This window comes from Mastigoproctus giganteus, chromosome 1, assembly GCF_048544385.1.
Source record: "Mastigoproctus giganteus isolate SK-2022 chromosome 1, ASM4854438v1, whole genome shotgun sequence".
NCBI lineage: Eukaryota > Metazoa > Arthropoda > Arachnida > Uropygi > Thelyphonidae > Mastigoproctus > Mastigoproctus giganteus.
Window position 1 is genome coordinate 21,425,808 of NC_143575.1, and position 23,683 is coordinate 21,449,490.

The 23,683-nt window shown below is 36.4% G+C and overlaps 1 protein-coding gene across 1 annotated transcript in view; it reads right to left on the minus strand.

The window, feature by feature from the left end:
• Positions 1-20,339: 20,339 nt before the first annotated feature.
• Positions 20,340-23,683, minus strand: part of AsnRS-m (asparagine--tRNA ligase, mitochondrial) — a 114,155-nt gene continuing 110,811 nt past the window's right edge. Inside the window, exon 12 of the mRNA XM_090386840.1 lies at positions 20,340-20,484. Within this exon, the coding sequence (XP_090242966.1) occupies positions 20,340-20,484 (145 nt within the window). The remainder of the gene's footprint in view (positions 20,485-23,683) is intronic.

Sequence of the window (23,683 nt, forward strand, 5' to 3'; positions counted from 1 at the left end):
ATCTGAATTCCGCGCGATACTTATTAACGTTTGGCCATTTTGATACATCCTTATTATAATGATTCCTTAGAGATTTAACAGATGCACCGTTTTCAAACTTTTGAATAATTTCCAGTTTTTGTTTAACCGAAAACGCAACTCTTTTGCGTTTTACCCATCATTTTCGCGATTTTTAAACAAAAAAAAAAAAAAAAAACTAAAAAAAAAATGCTAATCTCCCAATGACGACTTATAATTCCGCTTGTTTATTTACGACTTACAAAATATCTGTTTATACCTATTCTAGTTATTACTTGAATTTTTTGATTTCTGGTTGATTTTTTTTTTTTTTTTTTAATTTGGGGTTTTGAAGTGTCCCGGTTAATCCGCTTCCCGGTATCCGATCCTGGTTAATCGAGAGTCTGCTGTAATTAAATTCATCTGTCGTGCTGTGTGCCTTATGTCTGTTAATTGCGTGTGTTCTATGGTCAAATTGTCTATTTTGCTTGACTAAAAACCCCAGTTTTTTTGGGGGAAAAAGATAATAATAGAAGAAACTTTTCTATTAAACATTAGACTAAAAAATTACAAAACGGTGAACCACTTTCGTGTAATTGGTTACTCTATTCGATTTTGCAAAATGCTGTCTTTCGTTATGATTGAAAATTATTTTTAAATAGTACTTTTTCAGTTCCACTTGTAAACGTTGGATACAAAGATTGGCAACATTTAACAATACAGTTTTGCGTAAAAACTTAGAATTGGCACACCCAGGGTCCTGAACTGGATATCATCATTTTTCTCCTTCTTTGTGATTCCCTTCTCTCTCTCTCTCTCTCTCTCTCTCTCTCTCTCTCTCTCTCTTTCTCTCTCTCTCTCTCTCTCTCCTGGGTAATTCTGTTTTTTTTTCGGCTGGTGCAGCATAAGCCTCAGGCTTCCTTGCACCATATGGCTAATAATAATAATAATACAAAAAAAATTTGTAATTACAAAGATGCACATCATCAAAGTCCAATAAATCAAGAAAAAATAAGATAGCAATCAGTATTAAAGAGAATTGTTCTTTGCATTCAATATTTGGCAAAACAAAATTTGTCTTTAAGGGATACTACTTCAAAATTATTCGATAACAATAACGGGAACTTTTTGCAATTAATACAAATAATTGCCAAATTTGATTTCACTTTATCGAAACACATCCAACGTATTTAGAATGATAAATTTCACATGCCCCATTATTTAGGAGACAAAATTCAAAATGATATTTTAAATATAATAGGAAATATTATAAGAACAAAAATTTTAGATCAGTTACACGAAGCTAAATATTATTCTTGGATTTTAGATTGTACACCTGATGCCAGTCATCAGGAACAATTGACAATTATTTTAAGATTTGTAATTTATAATGATGAAACGCAAAAAAATGAAATTAGGGAACGTTTTTTAGGTCTCTGTGAAATTGAAAATACGACTGGTAATGGGCTAGCTACATTCATTTTAAAAATTTTGGAGAAATATAACATTAATATTCAAAATAGGCGTGGCAAGGCTACGACAACGGGGCCAATATATGAAAGGAAAACATAACGGTCTTCAGGAAAAAAATTTAGATATAAACCGCCGAGCCTTTTTCGTACCTTGCGCTGCACATACTTTGAATGTAGTGGTAAATGATGCGGCAAAATATCTTTTGAGACAATTGTTTGTTTGTTTTTTGGAATTATACAGGAACTTTATAATTTTCTTTTTTCTAATAGTACTAAACGGTGGGCAATATCACAAAACAAAGTTTCAAATCTTTCGCTGAAACCTTTGTCAGATACGCGTTGGGAAAGTTGAATTGACGCTATAAAACCTCTAGTATACAATCTACAACAAATTGCTGATGCTCTTTATGAAATATATTCGGATTGTGATAATAAATTTGATTTAAAAACAAAACATCAGTCTCAGTCATTGTCAAATGAAATTAGATATTTTAAATTCGTGTGCTCTACTATTATATTTGGTTTAACATTTTATCTAATGTAAATTCTGTAAGCAAATTATTACAAAATACACAATCGGATATATTAACATCACTAACGCATTTAAAAAAATTAAAGGAAACGATTATAAACTTTAGAAAAGATGAGCATTTTATGGTGTACTTGAAAACGCAGCAAAAATTGCTAACTCATTAGAAATTGATACTGATTTTCCAAAAAACTTAAGAATGGGAAGGAAACAAAAAATTATTTGATTATGAATCTGGAGATGAATTTGTGCCAACAACACCAAAAGATAATTAAAAAAAAAAAACTTCTTTTTTGCCATTTTGGATACTACAAGAAACACAATAGATGAACGTTTTGAACAGTCCAGGGCTCATTAAAAAGACAATTTTAATTTTTTTACAATGTTCTAGCCAGCTTAGTAAAATACCAAACGATGAAATTTTAGAAAATTATTCAGATTTAGAATTACAGTTAGCAGATGCCACTAATGAGGAATTTTCAAAAGATATTGTTGCTGTTGATCTAGCAAATAAAAAAACAAATTTTTCAAAATTTTATGTCCATGAATCAGCCTCCACAAGAAATTCTAAGCTTTATATTAAAAAATAATTTAACCACTTTACTTCCTTAAGAATAATGTTAGCAATTACCTACCAGTAGCTAGTGGTGAGCGCTCTTTTCGAAATTAAAATTAATAAAAAATTACCTACGTTCATCAATGCATCAACAAAGATTAAATAATTTTGCAATAATATCTATAGAAGTGATATCTGTGATTCTAAAGAATCACAGATGTTTTGTTATTGAAAATAATAATAATAATAAAACATTATTATTATTTTTATTATTCACATTTTTATTTTAAGTTTATATGTAGTTTTATTTTATTGTCTGCAGCCAAAGCAAAATAAATGTATTTTCGTTTTATTTTTAACATATTTACTTCATGTATCATAATAAATGTTATTTTGTGTTTAAAAAATAAAATTATATATTATTTTGGAAATATTTTTTTCATTCCCCCAAAAAAAAAAATTATATAAGAAAAATACCGTGGGTGGTAGAGGTGGCAATAAAAAGTTTACACCACATGACTACATAGCCTGGCGCGGCCTAACTGTCAAGTTCAATTAATATTATTAAAAAATGTTATAAGAAATCCATTTAAACAACGTTAGAACAAGGTTTTCTCACTAAAGGGCACTATATCGATTGTTCAACTGTTGATGATCCTGCTCAGATAGCTAACAAACTCAATGAGTATTTTGCATCTACAGTTATTCAGGGAGGGGGAATGCCAGAGGTGAATTAAACACTGGCAGTGAGCAAGGTAATCTTGTAATAACTGAGAGTAAAGTGAAGGAGAAATTGTTGAAGATAAACATAAGGCACCTGGGGTGGATGGGATCTATCCAGTTATATTAAAGGAGGCAGCAAAGGAAGTAAGCAAATCCTTAGCCATAATTATGAGAGCTTCCTTGGACTCGGGGGAAGTACCCATGGACTGGACTTGTGAAAATGTTACCCTAATTCATAAAGGAGGATCGAAGGGTGACACAACTAATTACAGAACTGTTAGTTTAACTTCTGTTCCAGGGAAATTAATGGAGGTACTGGTTAAAGAAGCACTACAGGATCATCCAGATAAGACTTCATTTATAGCTGGGACACAGCATGGGTTGGTTAAGGGGAAGTCTTGTCTGCCCAATTTGATTGGATACTATGATGTGGTCACAAAAGAACGGGATGCAAAGAATAATTTTGATATCATATACTTGGATCTTAGGAAGGCTTTGGATTCTGTTGCACATGGAAGACTGCTGCACAAATTGGAGCAGTTTGGCGTTGGAGGCAAATTGCTGGTATGGATAAAGGGATGTCTGAGTGGGAGAACACAGAGAGTGGTAATCAATGGTCACTGCTCTTTGTGGACTAATTTGATTAGTGGAACCCCCAGGGTCCATTGTTGTTTTCTATATTTATTAATGATATTGATGATGGAATATCAGGCTTAATGTCTAAGTTTGCAGACGACACGAAAGTTGGCAGGGTTGTTAATGACACTAATGGCAATACGCTATTGCAACAGGATCTAGAAAAGCTAAGCAGATCGGCTGAGAGTTGGCGACTGAAGTTTAACATTGACAAATGTAAAGTACTGCATATGGGTAGCAGTAACCCCAGAATAACGTATCAACCGTGTGGCACTACACTGAGGGTGGTAGAGAATGAAAAGGACCTGAAGGTAATTGTGAAGTCAGATATGAAGTTTTCTGAGCAGTGTAGATGGTCTGCAAGAGTAGCCGTGGTGCCTTGTCAATGATATACAGGAATTTTTCTAGCAGGGAAAAGGATGTGATTATCCACTTGTATAAGACAATAGTAGTAATGGAGGACGGTTTGATCGAAATTTGTGGCTACGGTACCCAGGAGGAGACGGGTCTCAACAATATGAACCAGTTTTGTGGGACGGGTCCTGATTTGGCAGGAAATGGTATTTGGGAATAAAAAGGTTTTATTTCTCTCGATAGATGGCATTAGTTGTAATTTAAGAATTTAATTTTCAATTTATTTTTAGGCCGGAATGAGACAGGAGATCTGTCTGGCTGGCGTCTTTCTGGGTTTCCTCGGGGCAACGCTGTTTATTGGGAGATTGAGAGTAAAGGTGGTAGTTGGGTGTGAAGTCAAAAAAGTTTGTGAATGTGTAATTAGGTTTGCGCTTTGAATTGTGGGTCTTAATTGGTTTGTTTGTGGGATGATTTTTTTTTTTTAATCTGATAAATAAAAAAATTCCTTGCTGGTTCCATCTGTTGTTGAGACCTGAAAATAAAATTATCTGTATTCTTAAAGTTTTTTTTTTCTTGACCAAAGTTCCACCTGTTCTTGAAAAGCTGAAAAATTAAACCTGTGTATTTGTTTGGAGTCTTATCAAGTTTATCTGCAATGATTATGTTATTTTCTCAAACCTCTGTATATAGTTGATGTGTAAAATCTATTCCGAGATAAAATTTAAGATTTAAAATTAAGCAGTTGTTAAACATTTAAAATGTTATTTTTTCTCTATAATACTGAAGAATAATACAGACAGATAATATTTGCAAAAAAGTGATTTTTATTGGGTGTAACCAATAGACAAATTCTAAAGATACCAGTAAGCATATAAATTATTTTCTTAGCTAGCAACAGAATGTGAAATTCATGTCCGTAAATATAAGTCACCCACACAGTTTATTATTTTATTTTACATTATTTTATTTCTGTTTCTTTTCCAACTAGTTGAAACGGAATGCACTATATTTCAGAGAATAGCCGACATCTAGTTATCTCATCGTATAGCTACAACAGCCTGGTAGATGGCATAGGAGTTGAATATGGGGTGTCTATCTCTTACATTTAGCTAAAAAAAATTTGCACCGTAATAAAAGGACTTGCTGTGCATAGATAGTGTTCATAAACAGGTAAAAATGGTATTTCGAATGAAGTAGGAAAATATTCAGATCTCAGTCGCTCACCTACCTGATCAAAGTCGTTTATAACTGCAAGCTCCATTAGATGGAATAATGGTTTTTCTGAATAGCTGTAAGAAATAAATGGAGTTTTAATGCATAATACCACGAGCTGGGAAATGTCAAGAGTTATTTCAACTTCTATCCATTTCTCAGTGAGAGCCTTTATATTTGCCTTGGGATTATCTGTTTCAACTGTTAAACTGTGGAGATGTAAAGTCTCTTTAGCCCTTCCACATAGGAGTACAACAATTTTACTAATTTTTGACTTCAATTCTAGCCATTGGTTTTTGAACAGTCCTATATTGTCATTAGTATTTTCCAAAAAGATGCATGCCTAGTAATCAAAAAACAAAACTCAAATCGTTGAGTGTGTGCCCAAGCTTCTATAGAAAAAACATTTTTCTTCTCCAAGACTGAAGCATCGTAGTTCGTAGCACCAGTGATTTTTATGAACCGTACAAACAGAGATCAAACTGATCATGATTTTCTTAAGCCAGAGGAGGACCATTCGTCGGCTGTGACATGTTCAGTAATCATGACCAACGTCACCACTTTCCTTATTAGGAGCTCCTATTTGTATATTCCTACATTTAATTAAAACAAGCCCGGACCTGTCCTTTTCAGCTGTGAGTCATATCCTGTTGAACTTTTTTGACATTACAGACAATTCTGGACGTTTTTTCTCAAGCTAGGAAACTCTCTGTAGCCTTGAGCATCCGTTTATTTCCAAATACATAATGATTTCTGATTGGTTGAAAATATGACCTGATATTTATTTCCCTTCTTCGAAATGAAATATATATATTTTTCCCATTGTCTGCAGCTACCCTTTTGAAAATCTAAAATCACCAAACACCGTTCGCTTTGCTCTTGTAATTCTCACCGGAAAAAGAGATGTGAGTGTGGGTTTATTTTGAATTTACGATGATATTTTTTTCTTCAATTTATTTGGACAGGGTAATTTCGAAAGCAGATGAAGTTATTCCCCTTTCAAGGAGTGTACGGGTTTAGGGCAGAAACTGGATATTAGCGGCAAAAATCAAAGTGATAATTTTTGCCCTTATAATCGCATAGCATTATCGTCAACTTTGAAGTTGTTATCTGAAGTTGGAATACTACCAAGTAATGAGAGTTTAAACTTATAATTCTAAACTGTGATCCCTGGCAAAACAAGTTTTTAGTTAGTAAAATTAAACTTAGATTTCTATGATGAGACCCTTTAATGAAAATTTCTGCCACTAGGGTGCTATCTTTTGCATGATTAATGAGATCGTCGAGAACGAGCAAATTATTCACTCTCAGGTCGAATTCGGGAACGTTTAACCCTTCCATGAACTCTATTTGTGGGTACTGTAGAAACTTTTCTTGACGTTCGGAAAAGCCATATACAATTCATTGTGGTTTTCTCGGATTGTGTTGCTCCAGACACTAGACAGGTAAAAGGGTGTTTTAACATTTTTTGTGCGTGCATGAACCCCCTTATTTATACAGGTGCAGGCCGGGCTTGCAACGATAAAGACAGAAGGTGACGTCTCCGAAAAAAAAACTGTTTCTACTTTTTATAGTTTCAGTAAGGTTTTTAATTTTCATTTTAATACCTGATGAGAAACAAGTTACTGATTTTTTCAACTGTATGTTTTTTTCTTACAATTACTGATTTTAGAAAAAAAGTTACTGATTTTCAATCAGTGGTATTTTTTAACAATGCACGAACCAATTATGGCCCGTAGTGCTCTCAGAGGTGGTCGAGTTGACTGCTTTAAACTCTACCACCAGGTGGTGGATAACGAGGAGATTCATTATGTTGATTTTCGCTCATTGTATCCGTGGGTGTTTAAATACGGTGTCTTTCCACGCGGCCACCCTAAAATCATCCTTAGGGAATTTGACTATCATCCAGAGGCATACTTTGGAATTATCCATGCCAGGGTGGTCGCGCCAGAGGAGCTGTTTTTACCCATATCATCCAATGACAAGTTTGTTTACGGTGCTTGTGCTGATGAAATGTCGCCCATATGTTTTTTTTTTTTTTTTTTTTTCGGGTAGTTGTTGGCGCATGGCTTCTGTGGCCATAATGCACCTCCCAAGGTTTTTGCAGTACTTTGATCCAAGCCCGAGGCGGGATTCGAACCCGCGACCTCGCGTTCTTCCGCGAGGGCAGAAGCTTTTCTGGGGTCTAGTGTATGCCGGAATTTTACCTTCGAATCGAGTGCTCTTACAAAATTATTGACATCTACGAATTTTGGCGTTTTGAAGAGAGGCATCCATCTTTATTTGGTGGCTACATGGATACCTTCTTAAAAATTAAGCAGGAAGCATCAGGATGGCCCGAGGGGATAGACCCTGATGCTTACATCCTTGACTTCAAGAATAAAAAGAGGGCATAATCACGGACAGGCACGAAAAAAAAAGGCAAACCCTGCAAAACGTGCACTTGCTAAATTATGTCTGAATTCATTGTGAGGACACGTCGCGATGAGACCAAATAGGACTACTACTAAAGTTTGTGACACATATGAGAACGTTGCAGATCTTTTCTTAGATGACAGCAATGTCATTCATGAGGCCATGTTAGTAACGGAGGATATAATGTTGGTTGGATTCTTGCCAATCGAGGGGACAGAGGAACTCTACCGTCGCGGAAATGCAGTCATTGGTTCCTTCGTTGCTTCCTATGGCCGGATAAAGCTCTACAAGGCTATGGCCTCTCTACGACAATGAATGATTTATTGTGACACAGATAATGTGGTATTCACCTGTAAACTGGGTGGGGAATGTTCACATATCGGTCACACGCTTGGGAAGCTCACCGTGGAACTAGACGGTGATCTCATCATCGAATTTGCTTCCACGGGTCCCAAGTCTTACTCCTTCAGAACCCAGGGAGGAAGAAGGTGTCTAAATGCAAAGGTGTGACTCTGAAGGTCAAAAATGCCAGGTTAGTCAACTTGGACGTTATGACAGCTGCAGCAAAGGGCCAAAATGTAAATGTTTCATTCTATGTACCGTTTTCTGTGCGAAGAGACAAACGAACTTCTCGTCTCCTGGAAAACTCCGTAACAAAGAGGTTTGGGTTTACCTTCACTAAACGTGAGATTCGAGACGACACACGCACCTTCCCTTTTGGATATTTCCAAGACAACAGTGAAGGCTAGCCACCTAACATTACACTTTCAGCATTAGAAAATTCCCGTGAAATCCCCATGTTTGACACTAAGCAGTCTTCAGTGGCGCTCTGGTGATGTCTCCTTTTCTGTGGGGCCATTCGAGTGCACGCCTGCCCCTCCGCAGTCAGGACACGAGGAGGCGCAGTACCCCACCCACGCCGTCACATCATGATGCCCCAGATGTGTGCGCAGTGGAACACCCCGGCGGAATATTCTTTTTGAGTTCAGACTACTTCTGAAGAAGTCAGTACCTTAATCAGAAATTGTAAGAAAAAACACAATGGATGAAAATCAGTAACTTTTTTTTATAAAATCAGAAATTGTAAGAAAAAAACATACAGGTTTAAAAATTCAGTAACTTGTTTCTAATCAGGAATTGAAATAATTGCAATGAAAATTAAAAACCTTACTGAAATTATAAAAAGTAGAACACTTTTTCTTTTTTTTCGGAGACGTCACCTTCCGCCTTTATAGTTGCAAGCCCGGCCGGCACTTGTATAAATAAGGGGGGGGGGGTGGTCCACATCCGTGCGAAAAAAAAATGTTAAAACACCATTTTAACCTGGTAGTGTCCGGAGCAACAAAACCAATAGGAAAAACCATATTTGTATTGTCGTTACTTGAGAATAATCGTTTTAATTTCTCCAAATCCACAAAGAATTGTTTATTGCTTTTCTGAATGTCAAGAAAAGTTTCTACAGTACCCACAAATAGAGTTCGTGGAAGGGTTAAACGTTCCCGAAATCGATCCAAGAGTGAATTTTTGCTTGTTCTCGGCGATCTCATCTATCATGCAAATGTAGCACCCTATTGGCAGAAATTTTCATTTAAAGGTCTCATCAGAGAAATCTAAGTATAATTTTACTAACTCAAAACTTGTTTTTCCAGGGGTCACAGTTTAGAACTATAAGTTTAAAATCTCATTAATTGGTAGTATTCAGACAGCGATCTGGATTTTTAGATTTTCAAAAACGACAACTACAGATATGACAGAAAAAAAATTCTCAACAGTTTTTCCAGTATAAAAAAATCTGTTTAATTTGAAAGAAAATATAATTCCGAAAGAAGAGGCATATTTTATCGTTTTCACATGTATGTTTGCGTTAATGCTATGCGATTATAAGGGCTGAAATGATCACTTTGATTTTTGCTGCTAATATCTGGTTGTGCGCTAAACCCGTACGCTCCTTGAAAGGGGAATAACTTCAGTGCTTTCAAAATTAGCCTGTCAAAAGAAATTGTAGTTCTATATCATCGTAAATATCAAATATCATCGTAAATTCAAAATACACCCACACTCACATCTCTTTTTCCCGTGAGAATTATAAGAGCAAAGCGAACGGTGTTTGATGATTTTAAATTTTCAAAAAGGTAGCTGCAGACAATGGGAAAAAAAATATATATTTCATTTCGAAGAAGTGAAATAAATATCAGGTCATATTTTCAACCATTCAGAAATCATTATGTATTTGGAAATAAACGGATGCTCAAGGCCACAGAGAGTTTGCTAGCTTGAGAAAAAACGTCCAGAATTGTCTGTAATGTCAAAAAAGTTCCACAGAATATGACTCACAGCTGAAAAGGACAGGTCTGGGCTTGTTTCTGTTAAACGTAGGAATATATACAGATAGGAGCCAGTAATAAGGAAAGAGGTGACGTTGGTCGTGATTACTGAACATGTCACAGCCTACGAATTGTCCTGCTCTGGCTTAAGAAAGTCACTATCAGTTTGATCTCTGTTTGTACGGTTCATAAAAATCACTGGTGCTACTAACTACGATGCTTCAGTCTTGGAGAAGAAAAATGTTTTTTCTATAGAAGCTTGGGCACGCACTCAACGATTCGAATTTTGTTTTTTAATTTCCAGGCATGTATCTTTTTGGAAAAAAAACTAATGCCTATATAAGACTGTCCAAAAATCAATCGCTAGAATTGAAGTCAAAAATTAGTAAAATTGTTGTACTCCTATGTGGAAGAGCTAAAGAGACTTTACATCTCCACAGGTTCACAATTGAAACAGGTAATTCCAAGGCAACTATAAGGGCTCTCACTGAGAAATGGGTAGAAGTTGAAATAACTCTTGACATTTCCCAGCTCGAGGTATTATGCATCAAAACTCCATTTATTGATGATTTCTTACAGCTATTCAGAAAAACAATTATTCCATCTAATGGAGCTTGTAAACGACTTTGATCAAGTAGGTGAGCGACTGAGATCTGAATATTTTCCTACTTCGTTCGAAATACCTTTTTTACCTGTTTATGAACACTATATATGCACAGCAAGTCCTTTTATTACGGTGCAAATTTTTTTTTAGCCAAATGTAAGAGATAGAAACCCCATATTCGATTCCTGTGCCATCTACCAGGCTGTTGTAGCTATGATGAGAGAACTAGAAGCCGGTTATTCTCTCAAATTTAATGCATTCCGTTCAAAAAAAAAAAAAATTTATTTTTGACTGGTGCAGCATAAGCCTCAAGCTTCCTTGCACCATATGGCTAATAATAATAATAATAACTAGTTGGAAAAGTGACAGAAAATGTGGTCTTGTGCAAAAATATGAGTGACTATTATATTTATGGATATGAATTTCAAATTCTGTTGTTAGCTAAGAAAATAATTTATATGCTTGCTGGTATCTTCTTTAGAATTTGTCTATTGGTTACACCCAATAAAAATTATTATTGTTTTTTGAAATTTTATCTGTCTGTATGATTCTTTAGTATTATAGGGAAAAGGAAAAAATAACCTTTTAAGTGTTTATCAACTGCTTAATTTTAAATCTTACCTTGGAATAGATTTTACACATCAAGTATATACGGAGGTTTGAGAAAATAACATAATCATTGCAGATAAACTTGATAAGACTCCAAACAAGCAAACAGGTTTAATTTTTCGGCTTTTCAAGAACAGGTGGAACTTTGGTCAGGAAAAAAAAAAACTTTAAGAATACAGATAATTTTATTTTCAGATCTCAACAACAGATGGCACGAGTAAGGAATTTTTTTATCTATCAGGTTAAAAAAAATAATAAAAAGGTTTTCATCCCGCAATCAAACAAGGTGCTTGGGGGGGGGGGAGGCGTACCTCCTCCACCCAAACCAGGTGATTGAGGTGATCTGATTGAAGTGTATAAAGCCTTGAATGGCTTGAGCATGCTCAGTGCTGATAGGATTCTTTCTCTTTCCCAGCTTAATCGCTTGAGGGGACATAAATTCAAATTGAGGAAAGACAGTTGTAAAATAGATAGAGTTGGGGAAATTTACCTTTACCCAGCGGGTGGTTGATTTCTGGAATAAACTTCCATCTGTCGTTGTAGAAGTTGACATCTTAAATAAATTCAAGGCAGAACTAGACAAACATTCGAAGCGAATGGATGGCTGAAATGGGAAGGGTTTTTTTTTGGCTGATACTGTATAAGCTTGTTTTCTTGCATCATATGCCTCTACTAATGCGAATGCTAATATAAAACAAAACACATTAAGAAATAATAATTCAGTACATCCAGTACGAGTAGTAACTAAGTATTTAATATATTGTTAATGGAAGCTTTCGAAATAACGAATCTCTTCCTCAGCCGTACGCAGTAGATACATTCATAAGTATAAAAGGCTACGAATGGAATGTGCAGAGTATGGTCATGTTAAGTGTGCACGAGGATGCATGAATGCTGAATCATTTACTCTGTAGACTTACATGATTGTTGCTGGGACAGGGTGCGTATATGGGCTGACTGCCAGCGTTTGTCATGTTGTAACACTACAGACTCTAAGATTGGGTGGTATAATGACTCTAACCACAGACGGTGAGAGTAGCGTAGAGAGTGGTCAACCATTTCGGTATCGCGAATGGAACTGAGGTCGTGTTTCCTCGACCAAAAATGTTCTGCGACTGCAGAGTGTGTTGTAGTCACCCAGCCAAATAGCTTTCGTGTTCTGTGAGGCGGTCCTGGACCCTTCTGGCGCTTGTCTCCACATAGCAGCTGCCATAATCGTGGCAAGTGATGCGGTATATAGCACTGCTACGTAAAAGAGAAGGGATGGGTGTCTTCATCCTCAAGACAGGAGATGGCAAACCTCTACCGTGAAGTTTCAGGCACTTTATATGGTACCCGCATAAGATATTAGAAATGAGATCTGAAGGTAATATGGGATGCAAGCGGTAGTTGTCTCATGGCTATGGGGGAGGGGTCACGGACGAGTGGCAAGCTCACGGGTTTGTAGGTCTCACCTGTCTAAGAAATGGGTAGGATAGCCACAGATGGTGAGGTCGGCTCTTATCCTAGAAACTTTGTTGAGCCTGACTACCACGGAGCTGGAATGGCTCCAAGCTTAGAGTAGCGTGCATGCAGTACTGTATAGGTGGCATGCACTGACCTACAGTTTGTAAATTGGCACACGGGCTTCCAGTATACTGAAGTTTCCAGATGTGAGCCCACGCGCTTCACTACGACATCCAAGAAGGAAAGGGTGTTGTTCGACTCTAATTCTAATGTAAACTGGATGAAAGGGGATAAGGAGTTGAGATGTTGTACTAGTTTTATATTTCATGTATGTATGTATAAATTTATTTATGTACAGCTGAGAAAGAGATTCGTTATCTCAAAAGCGTCCGTTAACAATTCATTAAATACTTAGTTACTGCTCATACTGGATTTACGGGATTATTTCTTATCCATGGAATCCAGTGCCACAGGTCTCTTTTATTTCAAAACACTTTAATTCAATGGATACCTATATTTTTATTTGTCATAAGTACATTTTTAAGATTTTACGTTTAATAACGTTTTGAAATAATAAATATCCTTATATTGGCATTTATAAGAATAGACAGCTTTCATGCCAAGTTTTGAAAGTCGTTTCTACAGATATTTTGTAAAAAAAAAAATGTATTCGCATAGCAGAAATTAAGTGAAATTTCTCTGGAATCTTTTGAAACGAAACGTTTAGCATTAACAAGGGCACATGATGCAAGAAAGCAAGCTTATATGGCATTAGCCAAAAAAAAAAAAAAAAAACCCTTCTCATTTCACCCATCCACCTGCTCCAAATGTTTGTCTAGTTTTGCCTTGAATATGTTTCAGCTATCAACTTCTGCAACGACAGATGAAAGTTTGTTCCAGCAATCAACCACCTGCTGGCTAAAGGCAAACTTGCGCTCATCTATCCTACAACTGACTTTCCTCAATTTGGATTTATGCCCTCTAAGGCGACTATTCTGAGCAAGAGGAAGATTCCCATCAGCATTGAGCATGCTCAAACATTCAAGGCTTTATACACCTCAATCAGATCACTTCGCAGGTGCCTAGTCTCCAGACACTGTAATTTGCAAAACTTAAGCCTTCCTTCATAAGGGCAACCCTTTGTAACATTCACTAATCTTGTTGCCCTTCTCTGTACTCGTTCCAACAGCTCTACATCCTTCTTAAAATGAGGACTCCAGACTTGTGTACAGTACTCATGGTCTTATACAGTACTGTACCATGTATAAGACTATTGCCTTATACAAGGGGATAATCACCTCCTTATCCCTGCTAGAAAAATTCCTGTATATCATTCACATGACACCATGAGCTACTCTTGCAAACCGTCTGCACTGCTCAGAAAACTTCATATCTGTACACAATTACCCCCAGGTCCTTTTCACTCTCTATCTCTGTCAGTGTAGTACCACACAGTTCATAGGATACTCTGGGGTTACTGCTTCCCATGTGCAGTACTTTACATTTGTCAATGTTAAACTTCAGTTTTCATTTCTCAACCCATCTATTCAACTTTTCTAAATCCTGTTGCAGCAGCGTACTGTCATTAACAACCTTGCGGAACTTCGTATCGTCTACAAACTTGTATATTAAGCCTAATATGTCATCATCAATATCATTAATGAATACAGAAAACAACAATGGACCCAACGCTGAACCGTGGGCACTAGAGTAATAACATTAGTCCACGAAGAGCAGTGTCCATTGAATACCATTCTCTGACTTCTCCCACCCAATCACCCCTTTATCCATAGCAGCAATTTGCCTCCAAACAGTGCTCCAATTTGTGCAGCAGTCTTCCATGTGCAACAGTATCAAAAGCCTTTCTAAGATCCAAATATATGACATCAAAATTATTCTTTGCATCCAGTTCCTTTGTGACTACCTCATAGTATCCAAATTGGTCAGGCAAGACTTCCCCTTAACAAACCCATGCTGTGTCGGAGCTATAACTGAAGTCTTGTCTAGATGATCTTGGAATATTTTTTAACTAGTGTCTCCATTAATTTCCCTGGAACAGAAGTTAAACTAACAGGTCTGTAATTACCTGTCTCCCCCTTTGTGAATTGGGGTCACATCTGCACATCTCCAGTTCATGGCTACCTCCCCCGAGTCCAAGGAAACTGTCATAACTATGGCTAAAGGTTTGCTTACTTCCTTTTCTGCCTTCTTTAATATAACTGGATAGATTCCATCCACCCCAGGTGCCTTTCTTGTGTTTATCTTCTTCAACAATTTCTCCTCCACTTTACTCTCAGTTATTACAAGATTATCTAGCTTACTACCCGAGTTTAATACACCTCTGGCATTCCCCTTCCCGAATAGCTCTTCATGTGTGAATGTAGATGCAAAATATTAATTTAGTTTGTTAGCTACCTGAGCAGGATCATCAACAGTTGAACCATCGATATCAAGGAACAATCTGGTTCATTCCCTCCTTCTAGAGTTTGCATAGGTAAAGAACTCTTTGCTGTTTTTCTTTGCCTCCTTTGCCAAAGGTTTCTCATAATCTGCCTTTGCCTGCATAACCTCCGTTGTGACTTGGTTACAGACCAGCTTATATCTATCATAGTCTTCTGTGTCACCTGTTAATTTATATGTATCGCATGCATTTTTCTTCTCTGCCACGTCTAATTCATCTGACATCGATTTAGGCCTAAATCTTGAACAATATTTCTGAGTTGGTATGAAAGCCAAACCTAGTTGCTTCCAAGATTATTTCTTTGAATGCTTCTCATTTTGAATTTGCTTTTGGTAACATCTTCAGTTGGTCCCACCGTTTAGAATTTAAATACCGTCTCAGACCACCGTAGTCACCGTTCCGAAAGCAAAATCTCTTCCGGTTACCCCTGATAGTAGTTAACTGTTTGAGTAAATCGCACTTCAGCATAATGTGACCACTGCCACCTAGTGGTTCCTTTATCTGCAGATTCTTAATGAATGAAGAATCACTACCGATAACTAGATCAAGAGTATTACTCCCTCTAGTTGCCTCCCTAACAAGCTGCTGTAGAAAACAATCATCTAATAAATCCACAAAACCTTGTCAGTATGTGAGTGACGAACTCACAAAGCCAGTGGTCAGGTACATGGAAAGCACATTCAAAGCTAGTGAAGCCTCACAACATCCCAGAATGACTGCTATATAGTCCTAACATAGAGACATCTCTTTCAAGCAGTGACAGGAATAACAATTTCAAGACAAACTGTATTCAGATTTAGGAAACAGGACACTGTGCAAAGCACCCATTGTTTGTCCTCCACCACCACCATGCATAGGACAGCACATCTCTGGTGGGTCAAAACCATCTAGCCAATCTCTTTACAGATAAGTCAAGATTCAGTCTTGAAACTAATCCTTGACATATTTTCAACTGGAAAGAATGCAGAACTTGTTTTGACCCTCAGGAATAAAAAATTAACTAATTAAAATCAACAAAAGGAGTCAACCATCACGGTGATGGCCTTGGGAGGCACCATGATAAATTGCATTAGTAGAGCTGCATGAGCCTGCTTTCTTGCATCATGCACCTGCTTTGGGTGATGCTGCATAAGCCTGTTTCTTGCATTGTATGATACAAGAAAGCAGGCTTATGCAGCATCAGCGGGGAAAAAAAAAAATTTCACCTCTCCATTCGTTGCAAATGCCCGTACGGCTCAGCCTTGAATTTATTTAGGCTATAAACTTCCACAAAAAAATAGGGAAGTCTGTTCCGCCAATCAACCACCCGCTGGCTAAAGGCAAACTTCCGCACATAGATTCTACAACTGTCTTTCCTCAATTTAAGTAATTCCCATATCAGTCATTGTGATCACTGTCACCCAGTGGTTCCTTTATCTGCAAATTCTTAATGCATGAATAATCCTTGCTGATAATCAGATCAAGGGTATTACTCCTTGTAGTTGCCTCTTGAACATGTTGCTGTTGAAAACAATCCTCCAATAAATCCACAAAAGTCTTGCTAGCATGCGAGTGACCAACCCACAAGTTCCAGTCGATATCTGGAAAGTTAACATCCCCCATTATAAGGCATTCTTATTTACTGGCCCATTCTATTTCTCTGCACAACTGTTCATTGTACTCATCACAGTCATTAGGCCTGTAACACACACACACACACCTAACCTCATTTTTTTCCTTTCCGAATGCTTATGTCACACCAAGCAGACTCAACACTGCATTGTTCACCAACATTAATTGGATGCACTTAAATAAATTTTCTGTTTATACTCCGGGAAGACCAAACGGTTAGAGGAGTTCGCATGATAGATTGAATACAAGAAACAGCACTATATTCAGTAGTCATGGGCTTGAACCCCAGTCACTCAAGGCACATGTACTTAGATTTTACGTTTTTTAACTAACAGCAAAACCCCTCCTCCCTTCCTGTTCTGTTTATCCTTTCTGTACACATTGTATTCCCCAAATTCCAATTCTGCACTGGTTTTATTTGTGTGACACCACGTCTCTGACATCCCAACAATATCTTCCTTTGATATCTAGACTAGCACTTCAAGCTCATCAAATTTATTAACTATACTCCTAGCATTGGTGTACATGCAAGTATACAAGCACCTGTTTCTACTCTTAGTTACCCTAACACAGCCCATATATTTATTTGTTCCACAATGACTCCCAACAGTCTCGGAAATCTCCATTGTCTTAATTCCATGCTGCTGCTTATTCTAACAGAAGCAGTGCAAGAATCACTTTTGCCTCTGCCAGTGGCTACTGTTAACCTTTTAGTCTATGTATCCCTCCCAAGCTAGCAGGTTTCCGATTCACATAACACTGTCTCGATAGCATCAGCAATTCTTGCACCCTTCTATTTAAATGTACCCCATCCTTGTAGCAGTCTCTCCTGTCAACAAGCACAAACGAGGCTGAAAAAAATTCTCCCCTTGAGCCTTGCACAATCTCTCCAGGGCAGAATCGATCGACAAGGCTCTCATCATATACTCCCTCCTATTGTGTCTGGGCAGAATTGCAGATACTTTCACATTCAACCTTAACTAGTGACTTTTTTTCAGTATTGACCTGTACTTGTTAAGTAAATCTGCAGATCTCTTACTCTTAATGTCATTAGTTCCAACATGTACAAAAATATCACCTTTTGTGCCCTTAAAAGATGATATCTACTCTACGTCATCAACTTTTGTCCCTGGCAGACATACCCTGGTCCTGTTCCACCTATCCTTCTTGCACAGTCTATTCCCCTTCTCCCTGACAATAGAGTCACCAACAATAACTAGTTCCTTTGAGTCCAGGGCATTCTGCCTTGGAGATTGCCTCTGTGTTGCCGTTGAGTTGGGCAGCCGAGAGCTTGATGAGTCCCTCATTAATTTATTCGAGGGTATTTACCCTACACCTCAAGCTCTCAAAACAGAATGGTGAGTTGGCACCTAATTTCTTGACATTCTAGTCATCTAGCGTGTGCACCCCCCCACCCACCCTTCTTGGCTAGATCATGTCCTGTTTTAGAAAGTTCAGGAAACATTTCACATTTCGCACATTTTTTGAGACTGTAATGCGTTGGAGAATTGACCCCTTAATTTCTCCCTGAAGTCACAGCACTCTCGCTAGTTTGTAATCTTTGCTTCACAGCTCTAGTCTGGGTCATGATTTTCATTTAAATACAGTTTAATTAACAATGGAATTTAATAACATTAATAAATATTTTTGATTAATTAATAATATACTAAGCTTACAGATTCCTAATACAGTGCTTCTTATTATGTTATCTAGTTTTACATTATACCTTACATTATCAGTTTGAGACAAATACGTTGCGCCATTTCTTATCGATTACAATATGGCAGCTAGTTCAACAATATTGGCACCAACACCGGGAGTCATAACTTCCAAAAATCACTAGTTAATTTCAAAATAAGAAGCTAACAAATGCTACTAAACCTATTTAATATCTTTATAATACACAATGTAGTATGCTAATTAACGAAGAATACGGTAAAACTTTCTAAATACTTATCCCTTTACAGCAGCCAAAGGTCCACTGATTGTTTGCTTCTGCAACCAGAGTACCCTCCCAAATAGGCGCACTAAGTTTGCTACAGGGGTATGAGGTTCGTGAGACCTAAGTAAGGTAATGCTTTTCTCACAGGGCTCAACTGGTCAACAAATTCTTTCAAATTGAGGATGTTTGGGACACTTTAGTGAGACAAATGACGAGCTCTATTTCAACTAGGCCAAACAGCCTCAGCTACATATAATTTTTCAAAGTATTCCTTGATTATTCCATGGCTGCCTTGCAGCTCACGTCAAACTACTTCAATTTTGCTGATCTCAGGAAATGTCACTAGAGACCATTAAGTCTAGAAAGCGGCTGCCTTAAGTACCTTTTCCTTTAAATAAATGGCAGATTACTCTTTCTAAAGTATCATTTGTTTAAAATAGGACAATACGAAAGCAACTGGTGAAAACAAAGTTTATTTTGTTCTGAATACTAAAACTAGCTTTCATCTCTGCATGCTAAAAAAAAAAACGAAAAGGTGCATTTCAGTATTTCAACCAGGTCAAATAGCAACAGATATTTTATAATTTTCAAAGTATGCTTTCTTAAAATTTTCTTTTTTACCTGTATTCTTTCCAAAATTGTGATTCGCTTGGAAATCAACTGTGTGGACTTCAACCAGCAATGCACTGCTATTTCTTTTCAACTTTATTATTTTAATGTTATTTTTATACTCTAGCTTATTTAATAAATACTCTTCCTGACTTGACTGTAAAATATTTCACAGTAATGGTGTAATTGATAGATTCCTACTCTTGTCATTATGGTATCAGTCTTCATTGAGTAGGATGTTTTAAATTGGAGTAATTGCCTAGAAAAACTCTCAATCTTGTTTTTTTTTTTTTTGCATGGCCTGCTAATCTGTCATTGACTTCTGGATGTAAAGAATTATTATGCATAGTAAGTCTGAAGAAGTGTCTGTGATTATTGTTGAAGTATGTTCATTGAAAAGCTTATTTATTCCCTGGAGGTAACAATTACCTTTAATGTGATTATTGGTGATTATGTACCAAATTAATTACTCATGTTCAGTAATTAATTTGGTACATAACCACCAATAATTATGAAATATGACTAATTTTAGTCATATTTCATAAAAAAAGAGACAACTGTTACATACATTTTCAGATGGCTATCAAGAAATAGATAAAATCTTGAGAGTTATTCTCTACAATTAAAAAGGCTAGTGCTCTAGGAATTTAAAAAATTTTTGCATTACAATATACAAAAATTTGTTATTCTATTTATGCTTTTATGGAGGGGGAAAAAAAAAATGATTCAGAACTTCAAAAATTCGATGTATACCATACATGTATTTTCAAAAGATACGAGATTGTAAGGCACTTTTATATCTTTCTACTCTATTTTATTTCAAAAAATACAATTAAATTTTACATATAACAATGGCGACTCCATCGGGGAAATGGAATGGTTTCCCTAATATGGTGAATACCTAGAATACTCTGTAAATATCGTTCAAATCCCAATCCAAATCCTCCATGAGGCACTGAACCAAATCTTCTAAGGTCACAATACCTTAAACATAAAATATCAACACTAAAATTAAAATCAAGGCCACTTATTGTATCAAAAATATTTTTAGTTTTAAAGAAAGAAGCCATCATCATTTATACAAGGAGTATTTTTAAAAAAATGAATAATTATAATTTTTTAATATATTATTTATCTTGATGTATATAAATATTTTGATTGTCTATTTTGATCTAATATAACTAACCCAACACTGTTACTGCTTACCAAAAACTTGTGAAAAATCTATTGTTTGATAAGTCCTTCAAAATTGTCTCAGTAGTTTTTTCAATGCTTCTGAAACTTTGAAATTGCCTCCTTAATTTCTTTTTTAAGCAAATAAGTGACAGTTGTAGGTTACTACATTTGCTCTATATAAAGGATGCAATATACAGATAAATGTATGACATTAGCGGAAGCAAAAATTCTGTGATAACTATGGCAATGTGATGATGTACGTTGTAGTGATGAAGCATCCAACTAATGCTGTGCCGACCGGGCTAGCTGGGTGGGCAAAATGCCTGCCTGGCAACCCAAAGGTCGCAGGTTTGAATCCTGCCTCGGGCTTGGATATCACAATGGTGCGGCACTATCCGGTTGGATCTCACGGTCATGATACATAAAGGAACCAGAAAAAAACTGGTTCCTTCGTGTATTGATCACATCATACGATAAAAAAAAAAAAAAAAAAAAAAAACACCTTCCGATTTCACCCATCCATTCGCTCCAAAACTATCTAGTTCTTCCTTAAATTTATTTAAGCTATCAAATTCCACAATGACAGATGGAAGTTGGTTCCAGCAATCAACTACCTGCTGGCTAAAGGCAAATTTCCACACATTTATTCTACAACTGTCTTTCCTCAATTTAAATCTATGCTCACTCAGGTTCATAATCTGAGCAAGAGGAAGAATCCCATCAGCATTGATCCTGCTGAAACCATTCAAGGCCTTATACACCTCAATCAGATCACTTTGCAGGTGCCTAGTCTCCAGATGCTGCAATTTGCAGAACTCAAGCCTTTCTTGGTAAGGGGAGCCCTTTGTTCCCCTCACCAATCCTGTTGCCCTTTTCTGTACTCATTCTAGCAACTCTACATCCCTCCTAAAATGAGACCTCCAGACCTGTATGCAGTATTCAAGGTGTGGTCTGACCACTGCCTTATACTAAGGGACAATCACCTCCTTTTCCCTACTAGCAAAATTCTTGTATATGATTGACAAGACCCCATGACCTGCTCTGCCAGCTTATCTGCACTACTCAGAAAACTTCATATATGACTGCACAATTACCCACAGGTCTTTCTCATTCTCTACCACCCTGAGTGTAGTACAACACAGTTGGTACGTTTCTCTGAGGTTACTGCTACCCATATACAGTACTTTACATTTGTCAATGTCAAATTACAGTTGCCACTTCCCAGCCCCTCTGCCCACTAAATTTTCTAGATTCTGTTGCAGTAGCACACTACCATTACTGTCATTAATAATCCTGCCAACCTTTGTATCATCTGCAAACTTTGACATTAAGTCTGATATATCTTCATCGATATTGATAAATATAGAGAACAACAATGATCCCAACACCGAACCCTGGGACTCTAATAATAACCTTAGCCTGCAAAGAGCAGTGTCCACAGATTATGACTCTCTGTCAAATTCCAGAAGTTATGCTCATTCTTTTGGAATTTTTCTAATAAGTTTTTATTTTTGGAAAAACTAGAAACCTCTATGTGGAAAATTGCTGTTTGCTCTCTGGATTGTAATTGTGTAGTCATTTATACCTGCTGTTATACGCTCTTCCAAGAAGTCACTACCACCTTCACCATTCATTTTCTTCATTTCTTGAGCAGATCTCAACTTGTTTTTGTTCTAGTATCAAAAATCTTGGGATTAAACATACAGAGATACAATCATCTGAGAATGGTCATACTCTAAGGTCATACTCTAAGGTCATACTCTATTCAATTAGTGTGTTCAGTGAGCCACTTTGGGAAGGTTCAAAAGATATGATGGTACACTACACTTTTTTATAAAAATGGTACCAAAACTTAGTATATGGTTTATTTGTGAATTTAATCCAAAGCTTGATATTTCACCTCAGGCAGCAGTCAGACAAAGCAAATAAAAACATCACATTTTTATTAACTTTTGGGTTTTTGCTTACAGTTTGCATTAACTTTAGCATTTCTATTTGCCTATCTGCCCATAGCCTAAAAAAGTATTTTGTTTATTACAAATAAGTATTAAAACATGACTTAGAAATCTTGCATGAAATAAGAAACTAGAGATTTTCTCTAACTTCTTATTCCATGGAAATGAACATTCTTATTTCCAAACAATATGCACAGTTCATTCAAATATCAGTATCATGTGGTTTTTGATGGAACTGCAATAGATAACAGGAATGGGTAATAATGCAATGGATAATAATGAAAGGTAGCAGGTAATCAAACATGTCTATTTGCTGTCATCCTTTACTTCATGCATCTCAAGATTATTTTGAAGTTTGGTGCCTTTCTAGTGAACGAAATCTGTAAGGCATTCTGTTATACAGAAATACTAAAGGATTTGTGGTTACAATTGGGGAAAAACTGAAAATAATCCAAGAACAGAAAAATCAGATAATGCATTAACAACAAAAAATAAATGCTCTCTCTTTTTTTTTTTTTTCTCTTTTTCAGATTTAAAAAAAATTTTGGTGTGTGGCTTATTCAAGGGTGTGGGGTATTTGGGAAAATATCGCATACATCATGTTTTAATTTAAATACTAAAAAGTATTTATTTATCCAGGTATTATTAATGTACACAGTAGTATCACATATGAGGTCAGAAATAAAAACTTAATAATGACAGATGAAATTAGGTTATATTTAAAAAGTCTACATAAAAAGTACATGAAAATTATAAAGAAATTTTTCCCTTACCAGTATAGAATTTAAATAATTTTTTGTCTACACTTCAACACTTTTTAGGCTGATGCTTTCCACTGGGCTGCCAAAGCCCAGTGAATAAACAACTATTTTGGATAGTTATTGTAATCAATTTTTAGCTGATAAGGTGTTTTTTCCTGAAGAGCAAAGGACTGTATTGCTGTTTTCCAGTCAGCAACTTTGTGAGTCATTGTTAATTAGTGATGAAATGTCTTCCAGTCCTTACATGTAAATTAATAAATGTCCATATTAATTTTTCCACCATATAACAGG